Raw genomic sequence first — 24,021 nt, 5'->3', positions numbered from 1 at the left:
CTAACCTCAGTATGATCCATGTGATCGAATAAAACTTGTTTGTAAATATTATATTACTCCGCTTGGATTTTCTAATAACCACTCTGTGTGAGCAGTATTGCACTTGTCATACTGCTATGTTTTATGTTAAGCATTTGGGTTTATAAATCCACACTAATCATTAGTGAGACGGAGATATTTATATGACACATATTTACGTGTCATGTTAGGTGGCTACCCCCCCCCCCCTTTTTTTTCCTCAAACAGATACACCTGTCCTATTGCTAGTCTTAGCCACCTAGCTAAAAAGTGCATCTGGAAGCCTTCTTGCCCTTCCTTACGCCCGAAAAAGAAACAAAAAAACGAATCCAACTTCCGGAACTCTTTAGTCTTTTCTAAATAAAGGAGAACACATCTTCTCGCATCCAGCGTGTGAAACCTTACCTCCTGGTCACACGAGGGTTTAGAACAAAAAGAAGGCAAAATAATATCCTGACCTCTATGAAAACTCAAGGCCACCTTGGGTACAAAGGATGAGTCCGTCCTAAATGTAACCCTATCTATAAATACCTGAAAAAAAGGGGCTCTAATTGACAGAACTTCTAATTTGCTCACTGTTCTTGCAGTTGTAATCGCTACAAGGAAGACAGTCTTGAGAGTCAGGGACCTTAGGGAGCTCGAATCCAGAGGTTCAAACGGGGATCCCGTCAGTACATTAAGAAACGTTGTCATATCCCATTTGGGAAACGGTCTACCCCCTGCCGGTCTTTGTCTGAGCAAGGACCTAAAAAATCTAGCTACGAGTACCTCCTTGGCTAACGGTGACTCCAAGAAAACACTCGATAACGATACTTGGCTCTTTAGTGTACTGACAGCCAAACCCTTGTCAGACCCAGCCTGCAAAAACTCCAGTACCGACACCAACCTATAAATGTCCACCAAGGCCTGGGTACACCATCTATTGAAGCATTTCCAGACCTTCAGATAAACCACCCAGGTCTCTTCCTTATTACTATTCAGGAGCATGTCAACTACCCTACCTGAGAGCCTTTTGGCTAACAAGAGCTGTTCCTCAGAAACCAAGCTGACAGGTTCCATCTGTCTACCCTGGGACACAGGACCGGGCCCTGAGATAGCAGGTCCTTCCGAAGTGGCAATATTCAAAGCGGGCGTGTCGCTAGGGCCACCAGCGTCGAAAACCACGCTCGTCGGGGCCAATATGGAGCTATTAGGATCAGGGAGATCTGCTCGGCTCTGAATTTCCTTAACACTGCTGGCAGCAAAGGGACTAGGTGAAAAGCATAACACAGGGGAAAATTCCACTGTTGTGCTAGAGCATCCACTGCCAATGCCCCGTCTCACCAATTTAGTGAGAAAAAAACCCAGAACCTTGGTGTTTTGGCTTGACGCAAACAGGTCTATGAATGGAGACCCCCACTCCCTTACGATGGCTTGGTGGACCTCCCCATTGAGTACCAATTCCGATTCCCTCAGCTGCCTTCTGCTGAGAAAATTGGCCACCTGGTTTAAATCCCCCTTCAGGTGGACAGCAGACAAGGAGGCTAGATTTGTCTCTGCCCAAGAGAGCAACCTCGCGGTCAAGATCCATAAGGTTCTGCTTCAAATCCCTCCCTACCTGTTCACGTATGCCACCATGGTCGAATTGTCCGAGAGGACGCGCACATGTCGGCCCTGTATCAATTACTGAAAGGAAAAAAGGGCCCGCCAAACTGCTCAGAGTTCTTTCCAATTTGAGGACTCCTTCCTCTCCTCCAGAGACCAAGAGCCCTGTTCCACGACCTCCCCCAGGTGTGCTCCCCACCTTTGGGCACTTGAGTCTGTTGTAATTTCTCTGGCAACGGGGAAAACCCACAGCAACCCCTGGGTTAATATGGCTGCTTTTCTCCACCACCAGAGGGACCTCTTCACCCTGGGGGGTATCCGCACCAAGGAGTCTAAGGATGCCTGCTGACAATCCTAGATGCTCAAAATGAACAACTGGAGGGGCCGTAGGTGTAACCCTGCCCATTGTACCGCCGGAATGGACGCGGTTTGAAGACCCAGAATTGACATGGCTGCCCTTAAAGATACCACCTGGCTTCCTAGCAACCATCTGATTCCCCTGTCTAACTTCAGGATCTTCTCTGGAGTCAGAAAGGTTCTTTGACAGGTGGAATCTAGTTCGTAGCACAGGTATACGATCCTCTGGGCCGGGACCAAACCGGACTTGGCCAGGTTTATCAGCCAGCCCAGATCCTCCAAATGCCTCCTTCACCACGGCTATGTCCTGCGACAACTGTTCTTCCGACCCCACGAAGAACAGGAGGTCATCCAGGTAGGCCACTTTTGAGACCCCCTTCAACCGAAGTGGAACTAGGGCCTCGGACATGACCTTCTTGAAGATTATTGGAGAAGAAGAAAGTCCAAAGGGCAAGGCCCCAAATTGCAGGTGACGTGTCCCCCCCCCCCCCACCCCAAACTGTTACCCTAAGAAATGTTTGACAGGTTTCCACAATGAGTATGTGCAGATAAGCATCCCTTAGGTCTAGCGAAGCTAGAAAAGAGTAGGGGGGAGAAGAGATCTGACAGTAAAGATCGAATCCATCTGGAACCTCTTATACCTGATGGCCTTGTTCAAAGGCTTCAGGTTTAGAATCAGCCTGTAAGATCCCAAGGACTTTCTGATAACAAAGACAAGCGAGTAAAAACCCCTGCCGACCTCTGCAGCGGGGACTCTCACAACGTTCTGCTCCTCTAACTTCTGTAGAGAAGCGAGTAAGGCTGACGCTTTTTTTTTTGCGCACCTTGGCAGGTTCGTCACCAACAACCTGTGTGGCGGAGGCCTTGAAAACTCCAGGCGGTACCCCCTCCTCACTATATTCAAGAAGAAGGGGCTGGAGATTTCCACTTCTCACTGTGGTAGGAAGACCCCAATCTTCCTCCCCTCCCAGTGGGGGAACAAAGTCATTGTGGTTTCTGGGGCTGCTCAGGATGGAAAATCGCTCCTCCTTTGCCCCTCTCTCTCTGCCCCCAGGGCTTTTTCTGCGTTTCTGGCCTAAGGACCTGCATTTTCTTTTGGGGATGAAAATGCAGCTTCCTTTTAAGAGTAAATGCTTTCTTCCTGTCTGCTGTGCGATCAAGTACCGTCTCTAGCCCTCGGCCAAAAAGGAAATCCCCTGTGAATGGGATGCCACAAAGTTTGACCTTGGAGGAAATGTCTCCTTGCCACGTTTTGAGCCAGAGGGCTCTACGGGACGAATTAGTAAGGGCCACAGACCTAGCCGTCATTCTAACTGAAGCATTCGTTATGTAGCCCACACCCTGCAGTAAAGTCTGAAAAGAGGCTAGAATCTTCTCTTTTGGGGATTCAGCCACGATATGCGCCTGCAGTTGCATAAGCCAATACTCCATGTTCCTTGCCACTATCATACTGGCCATGGCAGGTATTAATTTGGACAAAGTAGAGTCCCAGGACTTCTTAAGGAGGGAACCCGCCCTCCTGTCCATAGTATCTGACAGGACCCCCATATCTTTAAAGGCCATTCTCCTGGCTATTTGAGAAAATGTAGCATCTAATTTGGGGCTCTTATTCCACAACGCAGACGGGTCTTCGTCAAATGAGAACCTGCGTTTGAGGGATTTGGCAAAGAAAGGCTTCCTTTCGGGGTCCTGCCATTCTCTTTTAATAGTCTCCATCAACACCTCATGGACGGGAAAAAAAAACCCATGTTTCTGCTCCTCCATGCCCTGATACATTTGGTCATATAACGTCAGGGGCTTCTTATCCTCTTTAATGTCCAGGGTGGTGTAAATTGCTCCCAGCAAATCGTCAACCTCCTCCAGGGACAACTTATATCTAGAGGGGCCCCTAGGTTTGTCTGAGGGGCCCTCCCCATCTGAATCCTCTTCCGAATTCAAGCCAAGGGATGGGTCGCCCTCAGTCGCCTCACACCCCTGGCATTCCATCCCACTGCTAGTAGAAGGGACCACCTCAGTGTGTTGGGGGGGGGGAAGGGGTGTGGTATGCACCTGGGGCAAGGTCAAGTTTTCAACCAGAGACTTAAAGGAATCGTACTCATCAGCTCTCTAACAGACTTAACCAGGTCCCCCTGTGAAGGACTCTCCTCCCTAACCAGTCCTTCGATACAGGACCCACACAGCACCTTTTTCCAAGAGTCCTTGAAGGTCACTTTACATGAAGGGCACTTCCGCTTAGAGCCTTGGTGTGTCTTGGGCTTCTCACGGACTTTCACCTGCATAAAGAGAAGAGGAGACCCAGGGGATCCAATACGTTTAGGGAATGCTCTGATCGCCCCCCCCCCCCTTTTTCCTAGCAGGGAGCTACAGACCTGGGCTCTCCCCCTTACCCCTCAACCTGGCACCTCCAACCACCAGAGGGCTGGGCACACCCCTCGGAGCTAGGGGCCCACAGGTAAGGAAAAGGGCTCCACTGAGCCGCCTACCTGTAGCTGGCTGGTGCTGGCCTCGCCTGGTCCCTGTGCCTCTGCTCTGGACATTGTCAGTCCAGAAACCAGCTCTCTGGCCCACACATCCCCACAGCTGTACCTCTCTCTACCAGGCCCTCCTGGTCCTCTGACCGCACCTGGACAAGCCTCCATAGTGTATCTCCCCACCGGATGAAACACCGAAAAACTGAGGTAGTGAGGGGAGAGGCAGACCTTTTATTTTGGGTGGAGGCATTTCCTCAGGTGGGGAGGAGCCGAGGTCTCTCAAGGTGCTGTCCTGAAAGACGAAGAGGGGGAAAAAAGCTGCCTGCACAGCTTTTGTGGGGGTGCAGTGCAATCTGAACCCATACGAAATTAATAAGCTCAAATTGCACAACAAAGGGCCGCATGTGATTTGAACAGGAATACGGTGCGTTTCCTGTCCAAATCACATGCAGTTTCCTGAACAGCCAATGTGTGAACACAGGGTAAAGCAGACATCCTGTGGGTGGGCATCCAGAGCAAGGCCGTTTCCCCAGGCCAGGGATGTAGTATCAGCCCATACTGCATCACAAGATGAACTAGAAGAGTCCATAAGTGGAACACACAAAAGGACATGTCCACCGAAGGTCTACTGGCCTAAACTTACAGGCCCCAGATCAGATTGCATGTGAAACGTGATAGGGTGAGAAACTGTCATCAGAGCCAGGAGGATGAATGCGATTTGATTTTGCCAACGAAGTTGGAACAAACCCCTGTAAAAGGGAAAAACAGGGTGCATTGCTGTGTCATTTAACAGCTTCCCGCCCGCAATGTACTGCAGACGGGCAGTAGCTGCAGGCAAAGCTACGTACCCATACGTCGCTTTGCTCTTCCGGGTTTAGAACGCGCATGTGCATGCCCCCCCCCGCTGTAATTCGTTATAGGAGGTGTATGTCAGCATGTCTTGGCCAGTGATTTTAGCCGGGACTCTGCCGATCTCCTACAGCGAATGGAGATACAGAGCTGTGCCTGTATTTGTAAATACAGGCACAGGCTCTAGCTGGTTCTTCTCTCCCTGGAACCATTTTGTTCAAGGGAGAAAAGAAAGACATCACACGAGTAAAAGCAGCACACGTTAGAGACATTTTAACCCCTTGATTGCCACATTTAACCCTTTGATTGCCCCCTGCCAGTGCCATTAGTACAGTGTCAGTGTACAGTATTTTTCACTGATCACTGTATTAGTGCCACTAGCAACGTCAGATAGCATCTGGGTCAGTTAGCGGCCCTCCCAGCTAGGGTCAGCTAGCGTTGGATTGCCCACACACTATCCCACTCACACTATAGGTCGCTGATCACCATCACTACTAGTATAGTGTTTGTACGAATCAATATATTGATCATGAACAAAACTATACCAGTGCCCCCTTAGTATTAGTGTCTCCAAAAATGCAGTGTTAGCAGGATCATCCCCGTACGCTGCCAGCACTAGCATTTAGCCCCAACGCTCCCTCCCCCCCACTCCTAACAAGAAGTGCAGTGTCAGTATAATTTTTGATCATGTAATACATTGCACACAAAACTGCATTGTTAACAGAATTGGGCCTGATCTCTGTTAGCACTAGCAAGTGAATTTTATTGGTAGTGGTTCAAGCAGTCCCTGACACCCAGTCGCTCTTTTTCCTGTGAGTCGCACTAGGTACCTGTAAATCTAGAGTCCAAAATGTCAAACGAAAGGTACACTAGTGAAGAGGCCTACAGGATTTTGAGCATATCAGATGAGAGTGAAGGGGAAGCCTCTCTGACAGAATCTGCCTCAAAATATGAACCTGTAGACAGCAGCGGCACACTCTGACAGGTAGCTCGGACGATGGAGAAGAGGTCCCTGTTAAGATAAGGTGCACCCGAACTCATGAAGCTGAAGTGCTAGGATCGCATGAATTGTCTCACATGCAGCATAATACCAGTACTAGTGCCGCACTACCTTTTGGTGAATTGGCGAGCACCAGCAGCCTAGTATATCCTGGTCTATTTTATGCCAGCACTGCAGTATCACTTGGTGACGTGGTGAGTCCCATAAGTGCAGTACAAGCTGGTGCGGTGGAGCACAAGTAGTGTCCCGCAGCCACCAAGAATTCGTGCACAAGCCAGTAGAGCCCTAGTGTCCTTCCAGACGTGCTTCCAAATCCACACCACTTATTCAAATATTTTCACCCAAAATACAACATACAAAGTTACAAATACAAAAACCTTCCCCCACCCCCTCCCCCAATCCATACATTCCCCTCCTCTCTTCCACTCAGCACCAAGCCTCATCTTTTCTTTATTTATTTAAGTCCTAGGGTTTTCTATATACTTTCCATTAGTTTAACCTTTCTAAACTCCTCCCACTTTTTCCACTTCTCACGAAAACCTTCCATTTTATCTTCATCCAAATGGTATAGTTCCTCCATTTTATATGTCTGATCTACTCTCTTAATCCAATCCATTATATTTGGTACTCCCTTTTCCTCCAGAATTTAGGAATTAAACTTTTTGTTGCGTTCATGTACTGCAATAACCCAGAGTGTCTATATTTTTCTACTGGTAGCTCTGTTGCATGTAACACACATCCCTGGATCCTTTAATATTTTTATCCCCGTTAATTCTTGTACCTGCTGGATTATTTCTTCCCAATATTCTTGGATTTTATAACACTCCCACCAAATGTGACCAACCGTGCCCTGTTCCCCACAACCCCTCCAACGTAAAGGTGATTTATTTCTATTTTGTTTGTGTACTATATTTGGTGTCATATACCACCTCGCCAAAAATGTATAGTTCATCTCTATATCCTTCATACTTACATTACCGCGTGTTAACTTATTTTTTTTTTTGTTTATCTTCTTCTATCTTAACTCCTAATTCTCTTTGCCATTTTCCCATATATGCTGGTGCCGTGCTTGTTGTTAATTTAGTGAAAATTTTGTATATTTTTGAAGTTCCGTGTTTCCCATCCCCCCGTGTGCTAAACAAAAGTTCAAATGGGTTCCACTTTTCTTTCTTCCTTAAGGGACTCAGGAGTTTTTCTATAAAAATGTTTCATTTGTAAATAACGTCACTCATCCATTCTATTAAACAAACTCCTTTTTCATTCACCCCCCAAGGAGCATATCTCCTCACCATTCATTAGATATCTTAATTGTGCATCTCCTTTTTTTTATCCATCTCCCTGCAATCTTTTCATTCCCTGGTGGGAAGAAATCTGTTTACGATAGGCAATAACATTGAGTTAAATTCCCACCCCATCTGTTTCTGCATTGTGTCCCAAACTCTCATAACCATTCTTGAGAGTATGCTTGTACTATCCTTCATTCCACGACCGTGAGGTGATAACCATATTATCTTACCCAAATGTACTTTACTTAATATATTTTCAATATATATCCAACTCTTCTCCTGTGCATTGTGTATCCAGTCAAAAATTTGTGCTATTAATATGGAGTTATAATATCTTTTAAAATCAGGAACACCTAATCCCCCCATTTTCTTTATCTCTAGTTAGAACTTCATAACTTATTCTAGGTTTTCCATTCCTCCATATAAACTTTGTCATGATGTTTTTTATTATCCTATAATACTGTTCTGGCAGCTTTATTGGAATTTATATAACATTTTTGGAACAATTACCATTTTAATAAAATGTATTCTTCCTAACCAAGATATACCACCTATCCCAAATTTTTTCATTTCTTCTTTGATTTCATTTAATAATGGAATATAATTTGCCTTATACAAATTCTTTAAGGATGCTGTTAACTTTATTCCCAAATATTTTAGTTCTTTTTCCTTCCATGTGAAAGAAAATTCCTTTTGTAAAAACCTCTCTCTAATTGGTAGATTTATATTCAAGATTTCCGTTTAGTTGGATTGATTTTTAAATTCGACAGCTCCCCATATTCCTTTGGTGTCCTCATTAAGTTGGGTAATTTTATCCTTGGGTTATCTACATAGAACAGCAAATCATGAGCATATGGTGCTACTTTATGCTCCGTCTCTCCTCCACAAATTCCCCTGATATCTATGTTTTTCCTTATTTTTGCCAAAAGGGATTCTAAGGATAGGACAAACAACAAAGGTGACAGTGGACATCCCTGCCGGGTCCCATTATACAATTTAAAGTTCTCTGATATTTCCCCATTAACCATTATTGCCGCCGTTGGCTTACTATACAATTTTTCTATCCATGTTCTCATTATAGGACGTATTCCCAAAAGTTTCAGTGTATCTAACATATAGGACCAGTCTACTCTGTCAAATGCTTTCTCAGCATCTATCGACATTAACAAAAACAGAAGATTTTTCTCTTACTTTTTTGTATAAGCAACAACGATCTTAATCCATTGTCCCTACCCTCTCTCCCAGGAACAAACCCCACCTGATCCATATGAATCCACTCCGGCATTAAGTCTTTTAACCTATCTGCTAGCAATTTTGCAAATAGTTTAGTATCTATATTTAACAGGGATATTGGTCTATAACTAGAACATTATGTACCATCTCTCCCGTCTTTTGGAATTATTGTTATGTGGGCCTGTAGGGATTCCTCTCATCTCCATCTCCCCTCCCAGTGCGTTCATATATGCACTCAATTTAGGTATCAATTGATCTTTACATTTTTTATAATATCTCAAACAGTTGTCCCAAAAGCGTTTAGAATTGAATACCCTACTTTCCCAAAAGACTGAAAAAGCTCTCAGCTGGTCAAAGGCCTCGTTCTTGTTACATAGCAACTCAGCATCCACTATGTTTGCAAGGAAATTGAACCACTCTCTGCTCCCCCCACATGTCTATAAGTTGCGGACCACCTCGGGTGCTATTTCCTCTCTACCTCAGGAAGTTTTGGGTATTTTTGAAAACCTTTATTCTGGTCTATTAGCTCCTTCTCAGTCAGATTCTGTTTTTTCATCTGACTCATGGCTGGACTCGATACCCCTCCCTGCCCTTACACCTTCTCAGATTGCCTCTCTTAATGCCCCTTGTACTATAGAGGAAATAACTTGTGCGATTAGCGCGCTAAAAAGTTCTACTGCACCGGGCCCGACGGATTCACCACTAGTTATAAACATTTTGCCTCTACGTTGGCTCCTTATTTGATAACATTATTTAATTATGTTTTGCAGGGTGGTAAGTTTCCTGAGGAGATGCTGTTGGCTAATATGTCTTTAATACCCAAACCACAGAAAGACCACTGTTTACCACAAAACTATAGCCCAATCTCAGTAATGAATAACGATCTGAAAATATTTAGCCGCATTTTGGCGGACAGATTGTCCCCTATTATCTCTTTTTTGGTCTCTCCAGACCAATCGGGTTTTATTCCTGACAGATTCATTACTGATAACATTCGCCTCTAAATGTTATTCAAGATGCAAATTTACATTCTAAAGAGGTCCTGTTGATGAGTCTAGACATAAACAAGGCCTTTGACAGTGTGCTTTGGCCCTATTTATTTTCCTTGCTACGGAAAATGGGTTTCAGTGATGGGTTTTTGGCCGGTATACACGCCCTATACGACTCTCCTAAAACGAGAATAAGGCTTCCTGGCTGTAATTCTGACTTTTTTACATTGGGTAAAGGCCCCCGTCAGGGTTGTCCTCTTTCACCCCTCTTGTTTGCGCTGGTGTTGGAACCTTTGGCAGTGGCGATCAAATCACATCCGGATATTTCTGGCTATCCATTATTAATTTCACATTTCAAAATAAGTATGTATGCTGATGACGTTATGCTTTTTCTTACTAACCCATTAATTTCATTGCCTAATTTATGTGCCGTATTGAATGACTTTGCTATAGCGTCAGGTCTCACTGTTAATTTCACCAAATCAGTGATTATGCCTGTTAATGTTCCTGATTCCCTAAGTGCATCTCTCCGTAGTTCTTTGCCATTTCGTTGGGTTATGGACGGTATATCCTATTTGGGTGTTAATCTCACTCCCAGATACTCGGATATGTTTGCTGCTAATTATCCACCATGTGTATCTCGTCTCTCTACTCTATTAAAGATTTGGCATGGTTACCATATTTCCTTTCTGGGTAGAGTCACGGTGGTTAAAATGAATATCTTGCCTAAACTACTTTATCTTTTCAGATCACTTTCAGTCCCGGTTTTTGGACCACTTTCAGCGGACTATTAACAATTTTATCTGGGGTAATAAGCGTCCACGTTTTGCTTCATCCATTTTGTACCGCTCACAACGGACGGGAGGTCTCGGTCTTCCCAATTTTTGGCTATATTACCTCTCGGCTCGTTTTGCGCAGCTATCACAATGGGCAACTATTAATTCTCAGACCCCATGGATCAAATTTGAATCTCAGTCTATATGCCCATTCTACTTACTGGTATTCTGTGGTCCAAAATCTCTCCCCAATCGCTTACTTTCTACAACTCCATAGTGACCCATTCACTGACGCTTTGGTCCAAATACAAACTTAAAGTGAATCTAGTCTCTCTTATTCCCCCAGAGGTTTCATTTTTTGGTGATCCTACTTTTGTTGCAGCTTTTTCCTCCCCTCAAACATTTCGTTGGTGGTACGATTGTTCCCTTATCAGATTATCGGATTTCCAAAGAGGAGGATCGTACATTACCTTTGATATGCTACGCAAGTTTTTTGATATCCCTCTTCGCGAGTACCATCGTTACAGACAGATTAGACACTTTTTTAATTCACATTTTGGCCTTATACCATCCTCCCCGATTTCCTTTTTTGAACCTATCAGCCGTGACTCTCCCAGAGGTAGAGGTCTTATTTCTGATCTTTATCATCAATCTTTGACCTGTCTTTCTCATACACCCCCTTTATACAGACAAAAATGGGAGGAGGATAGTGGTATCACCTTTTCGAATGAGGATTGGGATTCCATGGTGGATAACATATGTAAGTGCTCTAGATCTCTTTCTGCTCGTGAGACGGCCCTTAAGGTTTTAACCAGATGGTATTACACCCCATCAAGACTACATGTACTGTTCCCACAAACATCCCCCTTCTGTTTCCAGGGCTGTGGCCATGCAGGAACTTTGGTTCCTATATTTTGGGACTGCCCGACCATATCTTTGATTTGGTACAAGATATCTGAGGTGGCTACCTCACTGGCGGGTACCCAGGTACGATTGTCTATGCAGACCTGTTTACTGGGGGCTCATATCCCGGGGGTCTCTGATGCCATTATGAGATCGATACATACTACAGTTGTGACCAAAATTATTCAACCCCCACTGAAATTGAGTGTTTTGGCCAGTTTGACATTGCTTTTGATCATTCAGTCATCTTGCTTACATTTACATTAAAGAGGCACTTGTAGGTCAGACAAATATAACATAACAGTTATAATGAAATAACCACAAATGTCTTTTCTGTGCTCACAGCATTATCAGTTTTATTCAACCCCCAAGTGACATTCAATCTTAGTACTTAGTACAGCATCCTTTTACAGTTATAACAGCTTTTAAACGTGAAGCATAGCTTGACACAAGTGTCTTGCAGCGATCTACGGGTATCTTCGCCCATTCTTCATGGGCAAAGGCCTCCAGTTCAGTCACATTCTTAGGCTTGCGCACTGCAACTGCTTTCTTTAAGTCCCACCAGAGGTTCTCAATCGGATTTAAGTCTGGTGACTGCGATGGCCACTCCAAAATGTTCCAGCCTTTCCTCTGCAACCATGCTCTAGTGGACTTGGAGGTATGCTTGGGATCATTGTCCTGTTGAAAGGTCCAACGTCTCCCAAGCCTCAGGTGTGTGACGGACTGCATCACGTTTCCATCCAATATCTCCTGGTACTGAAGAGAATTCATGGTACCTTGCACACGCTGAAGCTTCCCTGTACCTGCAGAAGCAAAACAGCCCCAAAGCATGATTGACCCTCCACCATGCTTCACAGTAGGCAAGGTGTTCTTTTCATCATAGGCCTTGTTCTTCCTCCTCCAAACATAGCGTTGATCCATGGGCCCAAACAGTTCTAATTTTGTTTCATCAGTCCACAGAACACTATCCCACAACTTTTGTGGTTTGTCCACATGGCTTTTGGCATACTGCAGTCGACTCTTCTTATTCTTTGGAGACAGCAAGGGGGTACGCCTGGGAGTTCTGGCACGGAGGCCTTCATTACGCAGTGTGCGTCTTATTGTCTGGGCTGAAACTTCTGTACCCACATCTGACAAATCTTTTCTCAGTTCCTCAGCAGTCACACGGGGACTTCTCTCCACTCTACGCTTCAGGTAGCGCACAGCAGTCGAAGTCAGCATCTTCTTTCTGCCACGACCAGGTAGCGTTTCAACAGTGCCCTTTGCCTTGAATTTGCGAATGATGCTTCCTAAGGTGTCTCTTGGTATGTTTAACATCTTTGCAATCTTCTTATAGCCATTGCCCTTCCTGTGAAGAGAAATCACCTCTTCTCTTGTCTTCCTGGACCATTCTCTTGCCTTCACCATGTTTGTAACCACACCAGTAAATGTCTAGAAGGAGCTGAGTATCACAGTCATTTTAAAGCTGCCTAATTGGTGCTTATTATGCTTGATTGCTGCTCGGTGACATCCACAGGTGTTTTCAATACCTGATGGAAAGCACCTGTATGAACCTCTGTTCTTCAGAGTGGTAGTCTTTAAGGGGTTGAATAATTGTGGCAATGAAGAAACCACATAAGAACCATTTACTACTGTATTACATAAACAATTGATGTCATTTTAGTTGCATTTGGGTAGTTACAACGTCCTTGTAGGATTTGATTCTGAATACAATTCCAAATGTACACTATAGTCCCTAAACCCCTTTACAGCATTGGGGGTTGAATAATTTTGGTCACAACTGTATATGTATTGCCACTTTATGGTCTATTGCCTTGCATTGGAAGTCCAATACTGTACCCTTGATCTCCGTTTTACACAGAATTGATACTGTAATGCTCATGGAACGCATTCACTATACCCTACTGGATAAGATGCACTTATGTGATAAAAAATGGGAGTCATGGAGAATAAAAATGTATAGTCTCTATCGTTCAAATTTTTAATTCTCCAACTATCTACAAACTGACACTGTTGCAATGTTTTCCTTAGTACTTTCAAATATTTATTCCCCTCTCTCAGCACATGCGACGTCGTATCCATCAGCGGTTCCATGCAACAATTAAAATCTCCTGCCACAATTAATTTACCTTTCTTAAAATCCAATAGTTTCTTCAATATGTTCTTTAGATAGACCTCCAGTTTTTTATTAGGGCTGTATATATTTGCCAATGTACATTCTACCTCTTGCAATTTTCCCTTGAAAAATAAAAATCTCCCTTCCTGATCCTCCATTTTTTCTTCCAGACAGAACCTTATATTTTTCGCAAACCCAATTGCTACTCCTTTAGCACGTTTAGTTGGGGAGTCTGCATAGTACCATACTGGATAATGCTTAGAATACAATTTCACGCTTATTTCTTGCATTAAATGGGTTTCCTGTATAAACACTACCTCAATAGATCTTTTTTGATCTTTGTTTCTCTAAGTATCTTAAATCCCTTCTCTGGGGAATTTAACCCCTTAACATTATAAGTCATAAAGTTAACCTCCTCCATTATTGTATATTTTGCCATTCTTTCTTTCCCTAGGATTCTTCCTGCATCCTCCATCTCCTTTCCTTATGCTAAGTATTACCTTTATCCCTCCCTCCTCTCCCTTCCCCCCCCCCCTTAGGCTATCTTTTCGCCTACAAATCATTTGTGGTCCTAATCCCACTTTAGATTCAATTTTAGGGTGTCACTCCAAACATGAACGATTTGCCAGCCGCCTACCCCTCTCCATATCGCCCCGCTCTCGAAAAAAAAAAAAATTTTTTACTCTCCAACAAATCGTCTAGTTGGACATATTTTAGGGGGATAGTACATAAAAGGGGAGCAAAATAGGGAAGCAAGATATGTGGGAGAGGGGGATGGCAGAAAAAAAAAAATTCTCCCATCTCCCTCCCCTCTTTACTACCTTTTCTCCTTCCAACTACCTGCCATTCCTCCTTTCCAGTATCCCGATCTCTCTTTCCTCATCCTCCCACCCAGGTATCTCAGTTCTCTGCAGACCAAGTCTCTCACAAAAGTCTCTCATATCTTCAGGAACTCTTAATCTTGCTGTATTACCATTTTTCCAACCGATTAAACACGCTGGGAATCCCCATCTGTACGGTACATTTTGCTTCCTCATCTGCTCCAACGATTTCAAGGATCTCCTTATCAATGTTTCTGCAGACAAATCAGCAAAAATCTGAATATTTATTTCTCCGTAATTAATAATTGTTCTCCCTTTGATCTTCTTTTATATCTCTTCTTTATCCTCATAATTATGGAATTTTACAAATTACATCTCTCGGTTTTTCTTTACTCTTTTCAGCTTGGGGCCTTTCTATTCTATATACTCTGTCCAAATTAAGAGTCTCTGATGCAGATCTGTCCCTTATGGTATTCAAAATTTTACATATTATACCCGTTAGATCTTCTCCGTGTGAAATCTCTGGTATTCCCCGTATCCTTAGATTACTTCTATCCCGGTTTTCTTGATCCTCCATTCTACATAGCAGCTTTCTTTGTTCTCTTCTCATTTCTATCATCCTTTTTTCTAACTTCGATATGTTTTGGCTATTTTTATTCACTTTCCCCACCGTCTCTTCCATCCTTAGTAATAATACAGAAAGATCTGGGGCAAATGCTATTATTATCTCCTTTTTTATTGATTTTTCAAGACTTTTAAACATGTCTGCTATTTCTCTTTTATTTGGCATCTGTAGGTCATTTTCTTGTTCTCCCGTTTCCGTTCTTTTCTTTATCTGTTGACCGCTATTAGCCATTCCCAGGGATAGTCTAGGGATATTTTCCACACTGATTTCCAATACACTTCTTTCACTAATTCCTTGTCTTTCTGGGGTCAAATTCCCCTGTGAGGGTATATATTTTTTAGTTGTACCTGTTAGGGAACTCTTGGGTCCACTTCCTTTGGCCACTTTATTTTTCATGTCGCTCGACAATATAGTTCACTTATCCAAGTTCTGGGGAGGATGCGGGGTGGGTGCGTGGGGGGACGGGGGGGAAATTTCTCTTCTTTTATTGTCCTGTTCGTCACTTTAAAATCCCCCTCTCTACCAGTGTCTATATCCCCCGGGTTGTATGCTATAGTACTTCTCTCCTCTTCTGTTTTTAGGTCCCCTGGGTGATCTCCCCCTTTACTCTCACGTCACAGTTCAGTTCTTTCAGTGTAATGCAAAGAAAAAATGCAAATAGCTTTGCCACACTCACTCACCCTCCTGAAGTCTTCTCGCTTTTCCTTCTGGGGTCTGTGATTTCCCACAGCCCCTTTCTCAAGGTTCCACTGTTCTTTTTATGGTGATTGAGGAGGGAATGTGAGGGATTTAAGCAGAGATGGATATAGGGGGAGATTCCCCCCTCTGGGTCCGCTTCCTCCCTGGTCTTCTATGGTCAGGGGCACGTACACGAGTCCCGTTCTGTCTAGGAGAGAACCGGCGTCCTCCTCCACCTAGAAACGCCGACCGGCTTCTCCCCCTCCCAGAGCTCCTTTGCGGCTGGTCACGTGGTTCCTTCCGTGTCCTCCTGGCTGCCCGCCACGCCTGACGGAACTCACCCCCGCCTCTTTGCAGCATCCACCCAGAGCTCCGTCCGGTCCCGCGACCTCCATGCTCCACAGCCCCCTGGCCTCCTCCTCTCACAGACAGGTAGTATCCATCACTTTCTCCTGGGATTTGACAGATCTTCCCAAGGGATGGGGCGGCTGGCTTGACGGAGAGCTCTCACCTCGAGCTCTCCCTCCCCACCATGTTCAGGCTCCTCCCCGTGTACTGTTGCTGCTGAAAAAACTTTTGCTTCATTCTTACAAGAAATGTTGGCTGCAACAATAATCTTCTCTTCCTAAGCCTGGTAAAGAGCCTGACACACCCCAAAACTTCAGACCAATCTTCTTACTAAATACGGACTTAAAACTATATGCCAAGGTGTTAGCCAATCAACTTGCTGTTTTCCTTCCATCACTTATTAACTCTGATCAAGTGAGATTCATATCAGGGAGACAAGCCCCAGACGCCACAAGTCATATTCTTAATATTTGACACCATGTAACTAAAAATAAAACACCTGCCTCATTCTTAACTTTAGATGCAGAAAAGGCCTTTGGCTGTATCCACGGGGGGTATCTATCCCAAACTTTATATAAATTTAGTCTGGTAGGCTCCATTCACTCTGCAATTATGGCTCTATACACATCACCATCAACGAGAGTATATACAGAAAACATGTTATCCCAAAATTTTTCTATAACTAATGGCACCAGTCAGGGTTGCCCTTTATCACCATTAATTTTTGCCTTATTAATGGAACCATTAGCAGAAAAAGTAAGGATCCATCCACACATATTTGGTATCAAAATTAGCCCTCACCAACATGTCATATCGTTATTCGCAGATGACGTTATCTTAACGATGTCAGAATCAGAAAAATCTTTACCAAATGTATACATGATGTTACAAGAATTCAATGCAGTATCATACTGCAAAATAAATCTAAGTCTAAATCGACTATTCTAAATATAGGCATAGACAAATCAGTGGTCACAGAACTGCAAAATAAAGTCCCATTTACATGGTCCACAGAACAGAATCTCATACTTCGGTATCAAACTATCCTATCCAATGTCCAAACTTTACAAAACGAACTATGCCCCACTTCTGAATTAGACGCAGCAGGAATTAACCACATTTGGCAGATACGATTTGTCTTGGTCGGGGAGGTTGGCTGCATTTAAAATGATCACCCTTCCTAAAATATTCTCTATCTTCAGGGCCTTTCCAATATCAGTTCATAGCTCATTCTTTGCATCTATGCAACGCCTATTATCATCTTACATTTGGCAGGGCACAAAAGTTAGATGTACACATAAAATACTGATAACACACAAACGCGGGTGGAATGGGCCTTCCAGACTTAAAGGATTATTATACAGCCTCAGTTTTAGCTCAAATCAAATTCTTGTTTAACCCAACCTCATTTAAAAAATGGTCCTCGATAGAGCAACAGTATGTCAAGCAAAGGACCATTAAAAACATTTATTACTAGCCCACTTAGTCCCACACTACAATTACCCCACTGAAAATATAAACAAGTGAAAATATGCAGCGCTATAATGATAATGAGGAGCAATAAATGTGTATATGAATAAATAAGAAAGTTGGTAAATGAAACAATGGTATTCAAAACTGGCATTTAACAACGCTAAAAGGTAAAAAGACCAGTCTTAGGTAAAATCCCATAAGGTGCATATAGTGACAATTGTGCTCTAGTCCATATGATAAATATTGTGAATATCTGTGATTGCTGTGTCTGTGAGAATAGGTGTACAATGCACTAAACAAAAAGAAAAAAGCCACCTAATATGACACGTATACCTGTGTCAAAATAATATCTCCGTCTCACTTATTAATATAAATGTGGATTTATAAACCCAAGATACATAATAGAAAATATGGCAGTATGACAAGAGCAACACTGCCTACAAAAAGTGGTTAATTGAAAATCCAAGCGGAGTAATATAACTGCATTCAATAGCTACAAAAATATTTTATTTGATCCCATGGATCATAAAGAGGTTGGACAGACATGGTGAACAAATCATGATAAAAATTACAAAATTAAAAAACATTCGACGTCTTCAAATCTGGTTATTTATCGGCAAGCAGTTGTTTTATATCAATTGTTTTATTGACACTAGCTAGAACCCCTACTCCTTTCCTGCCTATGTCTTATGATATTATATGGCTTTATTCCTTTAAGTGAGGCTCAATTTTTCTATAGAATCATCCTTATGTGGAGTGAGACTTTTAATAGGATTCTGGGATTTTACGAATATTTAATATTACAGATTATACGGAGGACTTTATGAAATCCTATCACACAATATTATCCATATTATTATATCTCTATGTAAGTATAGTGAGGTTTATGTGTTAAATTATTACACATATAAATTTTTTTATTAATGATTTTTAGCGATGAATTTTATCAATTTTATCGATAAATTTTATTATGGATTTTTACTTCTCTTATCCTCTCTGTGACATTTTAGCCTTATTATCATTGTACACCGTAGCCCTGTACAATGCTACTTAGATTACATATTTTATATCCACTTGCATATAGTCAATTGGATCTTGTTTATCTTATTTTATTGAATTGAATTTTATGTGTTTGATATCTATGTATTTTGCATTAATTTGCTGTTTTTATATTTTCATATATACTTATTTCTACGACTTATTATGCATATATTACGTTGAATGGAGCCACCATATATCCTTTTAACCATCTCTGGTCAATAGGGGGTGATATTAATGTTGTCTGTATAGTACTAGTGCACACTTCTTTTAAATTACCATGACCTTTTATTATCTACCATTTTGTGCTCATAACGTTCCCCCTATAAATAAAAAGAGTGCCAGTTAGACATTATGATACATTCTGGCCATGCAAACACACAGTTTGTGGCGTTGCTCCATCCCAGCACACATAATGTGTTTCCTCCTTAGTATGCATATCTTTTCCCCACAACAAAATGGCGCACACCACGCATGCGAGATTGACGATTGGTGCCTAGTGACCGCAGTCAACAAAATGGCCACTGTTCGCATGCACTGCGCATGAGCGAAAATACCGCGATGACGCAGCAACAAATCAGGGCGCATGCGCGCTGATTAGTATATATTCGGGGCTATTATACAGGGCACTCTCCCTTTGATAAAGTGTGTGTTACACGAAACGCGTTAGGGAGGTGCCCCTAACCTTTACCACCAGACCGCACGGCCTCACCTATGGCCGTTGGCTCTATTGGATTGATTTAAGTGTCTGATTTTTGTTTTTAGATGTCAACTTTACCTGAAGCAATAAACTACTACACTATTGGAGCTTTTCTTCTCTTGGGCTTGTTTCTTTCACTGGCAAGCCCCCCTTCTCCTAAGGTGCTTTTTCGTACGTGATCTATGCATTTTTGCATGATCCCCCTGATGGCTGAGATCTGTATTGCGGGAGACTGCTAACCTCTCCTGATGGCTGAGATCTGTGTTGCTGGAGACTGGTAACCTGTCCTGGATGAATGACCCCTGGTGGTTGGTTCCTGCCTTGACGACTTCATCCGTGTGTAAAGGTTCCATTCCCTGAGTACCAAGGAGTAGGTCTTATATACTCCAACACACAATCATTTGTGCTGTCTGGTTAGTGCATTGTACACCTATTCTCACAGCCGCAGCAATCACAGCTATTCGCAATATTTATCATAGGGACTAGAGCACAATTGTCACTATATGCACTTTATGGGATTTTACCTAAGACTGGTCTTTTTACCTTTTAGCGTTGTTAAACGCCAGTTTTGAATACCATGGTTTCATTTACCAACTTTCTTATTTATTCATATACGCATATTTATTGCTCATCATTATCATTCTAGCACTGCATATTTTCACTTGTTTATAGTTTCACTTGAGGATCTTGAGGTTTCCCTCTTTATGCTGGCAGATACCCACCCATACCGCAACCCAGCGCTCATATAGCTTGTTCTTTTACAATTACCCCACTGACCACCAAATAAACGAGACAACACTCCGAGAGTGGAAATGATTCATGGGGGCTTTATAGTAAAAGAGAAAAAACTAATATAGACGTTCCTATACCTATAATGGTGTTTGGATTTCTTACTCCACATATCTTCTTCCGGAATTGGTTCAACCCCAACAACATAAATGTATCTGATGTTTTCCATAAAGATACATTCAAAAACATTTAATGATTTCCATACACATTTTTCTATACCATACACACAATTTCTATAATATACAACAATACACGCGTATTGTACACGCAATCCAACTCCTCAAATGTCTCTTCGATTGCATGCTTGATTATTTTGGTCTGGAGCCCTAAATAAAACTAGGAGGCATCTCAGTCATATATATCCTTTTACAAGACAAATTGATTTTTATTAAATCTTTCCCTATCATAAAATGGGAATCGGTCCTCCAAACTTCCTTGGAAGAACAATGGCAAAAAGCCATAACTTGTAATTATAAATTCTCTAAATGCGCCATATACTGGGAAATGTCACAAAAGATACACCTATGCTGATACATCACAGTAAAATTCTCACCAGAACAAGGGGATAGATGTTGGAGAGGATGCGGCCTACATTGATCATTAGCCTCCCTAGCGGTCAGTATTTCTGTGCTCAAAGCTGTACATTTTTTTGCATGGAAATATGTATTTTTTTTTATTGTAGGCCCGTAATTTTTAGGAATAACTCACTGAAATCTGTCCGAACAAGAGTCTAGTAAACATCCCGGGTATGTTAAAATTTGAAACACGAAATCATAAATTATAATTTAATAAATCATAAAAAAATAATATAATAATAAATTTAATTCAATAATATAATCAAACCAAAAACACTGACATTTGAAATATAGCGCCAAGTGCGCACATCACTGAGCAAAGTCGCAAAATCGTTTTCCGTGTCTGACGACCAATTTCCCCACTAATCATCACTCAATTCTGCAAGTGGTTCTAATTTACTATTGCTGTTTTCTAGCTAGTCTAAAACTGCTTTTGACCTAAAGGGACGCTTTTTGGACGCCATGGACATTTCTCAGTTTCCAGGCAGAAAGAACGGTAAAAATGCAGGCAGGGCACAGGACAAAGCACTAGGGACAAAATGTATGTGAAATGCTTTGGTACAGTAATGTTTTACCATGTGATTTTAGTGTATTTAGTGAATGTCACTTTTTCACATTTTTAAACTTCCCGCCGTTCCGTCCCCGTACGTCCTGACGTTGCAGGGAACGGAACCCAAAAGACGGATGCTGGCATCAGCCAAAGGACATTGCCGGGGACACTGCAGGGGGGACATCGCGGGAGTGAAGGACAAGGTAAGTGAAGAGATCCTGGAGCAGTGCTGCAAGGTATTCCTGAGTGTAGCTAGGGGTTACCGCTTGTGGTGCTGAAGCTTTACCCCGAGCTACACTCGGGAATAACTCCAGGGAGGTTAATATACATGCTTTGGGCCTGCCTACGTCAGATTTTGGGAGTCAGTTTTTAAAAATTGGTCAAAAAATTAACATTTTCAACAGAGCCAACATTTGCACTACCTCTACTTTCTATAGGCATGGAACTCATTCCTATTAACTCTAGACCTCTAACAATGCATATATTTCTAGCAGCAAGACTTGAAGTTATGAAAAAAATGGAAATCTACAGATTCCCCAAATACTTCTGAACACAAACGGCACGTAGATATCATATATAATATGAAAAACACCTGGCTTACTCAATATCTAACAGTCACGCCTTTCATAAAAATTGGTCTATATGGGAAAAATATAGAAATAAGAAAATACATATTTAACGTTCATATAATGGAGTAGTTGCATGGGAAATAGACGATGTACCCTAATTAACTTTGAGTTACTTAGTTTGTTGGACCAGTCTTAATTTTCTACCATTTTAAGCTAGAACAGTTGGTTAATTGGACCACTAATACGCTTTTCCCTTTCTTTCTTCTCAATTCCTTTAAATTTTTATTTTTAAAGTCATAACTCATTCTGGTAGATAAGACTGAATATGCTGATGGTTTTTGCGAGGCATATTTTCCTTATTGCTGATAGTGAGTGTAAGTGGCTGTTTAAATTGGAGATACAGAAATGGTCAGACTTCTAGAACTGACAATCATGTGAGCAGTAGATAGAGTGTCTCATATCTAGTCTTCTCCAGTAGTACATAGTAAAGACATATTTGTATAACATACATTAATATCTGGCAAAATTAAAAGTATAACTAAAGGAAAAACATTTTCTTTAGTTTTGAACAGAGTGGAGAAGAATTAGAATACCTGTCAGTTTTTATTGCTGTCTGGGGTTAAGGGGGTTTAACTTCTCTATTTGTGCTGTTTACCATTAGTATTGAAAGAGAAACTAAAAGAAATCCCAAATTTTGGGTTGTCCCCAGAAAAGTGATAGAGGGGAAATAATTTCAATTAGCAACTACCTTCTTATTGGATTACCTTTACATAGGCTATCACCTCTTCAGTCCATCATAAATGCTGCTGCCAGACTTATCCGCCTTACCAACCATTCAGGGTCTGCTACTCCACTCTGCAAATCTCTCCACTGGCTTCCGCTCTCCCAACGGATTTAATTAAAAATACTAACAAATTACAAAGCCATCTACAACTCGGCTCCCAGCTACATCACTACCCTAGACTCAACATACCAACCAAATCATTTTCTTCATTCCTCCCAAGATCTCCTGCTCTCTAGCTCCCTTGCCACCTCCAGGACTTCTCCCGAGTCTCTTCCATTCTATGGAATTCCCTACCCCAATCTGTCCAACTGTCTCCTACTCTGTCTACATTTAGACGATCCCTGAAAACCCTTCTCTTCAGACCAGCCTTTACTGCCCCCCCACCTAATATCTGCACGTTATTTTCTCCATCAGCTCATCCCCAACAGTTATTACATTTTGTATCACTTGAGCCTCCCTTTTAGATTGTAAGCTCTAACGAGCAGGGCCATCTGTTTCCTACTGTATTGAATTGTAATTGTACTGTCTGCCCTCACATTGTAAAGGGATGCGCAAACTGTTGGCGTTATATAAATCCTGTATAGCAATTGGAAATGATTTCCTCTCACATCCTGTTTTGGCTATGGGATAGAAAGTGAAGGTAAATATCCTTAATGGGGCACAGATAGCAAAAAAAAATGAACCAACAGGGGTTAAAACTCATCCTCTCTCTATCCAAAAAAGATTTGCTAATAGTTCAAATTTAACTTTGTTTGTAGAGCAATGCATCCCAACATGATCTTACTCACCATGGAATAATAGCAGCAGGATCGGTTCACAAACAATCTACACACCAGCTCCTGAGAAAGGACAAGTTCTTCAGATGCTGCATAGTCTGCCACTGTCAGGCCTTCTGTATACTGCCCCAGTGCCAATTTCACTTCATTTTCACGGTACAGATCATTGCCTTCCTTATACAAGTTCTCAACCAGCTCCTGAAGGAAATGCTGAAGACAAAAACCAAAACAAATTCTTAAATTTCAATAACTCTTTGATTTCAGTAGAACAACAAAACAGATTTGGCATATTTTAGAGCAGGGGTCTCCAGACTATGGCACTCCAGCTGTTGAAGTACTACAAGTCCCATCATGCCTCAGCGAGTCCTGCCTGTGGCTGTCAGTCTTGCAAGGCCTCATGGGACTTGCAGTTCCTCAATACCTGGAGGGCCATCGTTTGGAGACCTCTGGTTTAGAGTATAAATGCAATCATATTAGCAAAAGTTACATAGTTATATAAATTACTCTGGCTGAAAAAAGACAAAAAGTTCAACCATTAAAAAAAATAAATAAATAAATAAAAGAAGAAGCTATAAAAAGTAACTCTGCTCCAACTGATTTTACCCTGCTGTGCTATACTGTGAATCCAAAATTCAGAAATTAATACTCAAAATTACAGTAATACCTCGGTTTACAAACGCCTCAGTTAATGTAATTTTTGGTTTACAAATGAA

At 42.1% G+C, this 24,021-nt stretch overlaps 1 protein-coding gene across 1 annotated transcript in view; it reads right to left on the bottom strand.

Annotated features, from left to right (window-relative positions):
* The window catches only part of ZC3H7B (zinc finger CCCH-type containing 7B), a 315,279-nt gene that overhangs the window by 282,833 nt on the left and 8,425 nt on the right, over positions 1-24,021 (bottom strand). The window contains exon 4 of the mRNA XM_089674226.1: positions 23,321-23,518. Within this exon, the coding sequence (XP_089530352.1) occupies positions 23,321-23,518 (198 nt within the window). The remainder of the gene's footprint in view (positions 1-23,320; positions 23,519-24,021) is intronic.

Source organism: Staurois parvus, unplaced genomic scaffold (genome assembly GCF_062004578.1).
Source record: "Staurois parvus isolate SC_StPar_1 unplaced genomic scaffold, SC_StPar_1.0 ptg000149l, whole genome shotgun sequence".
Lineage (NCBI taxonomy): Eukaryota > Metazoa > Chordata > Amphibia > Anura > Ranidae > Staurois > Staurois parvus.
Note: the sequence above shows the minus strand (reverse complement) of the source record. Positions and strands in the feature narration are given on the sequence as shown.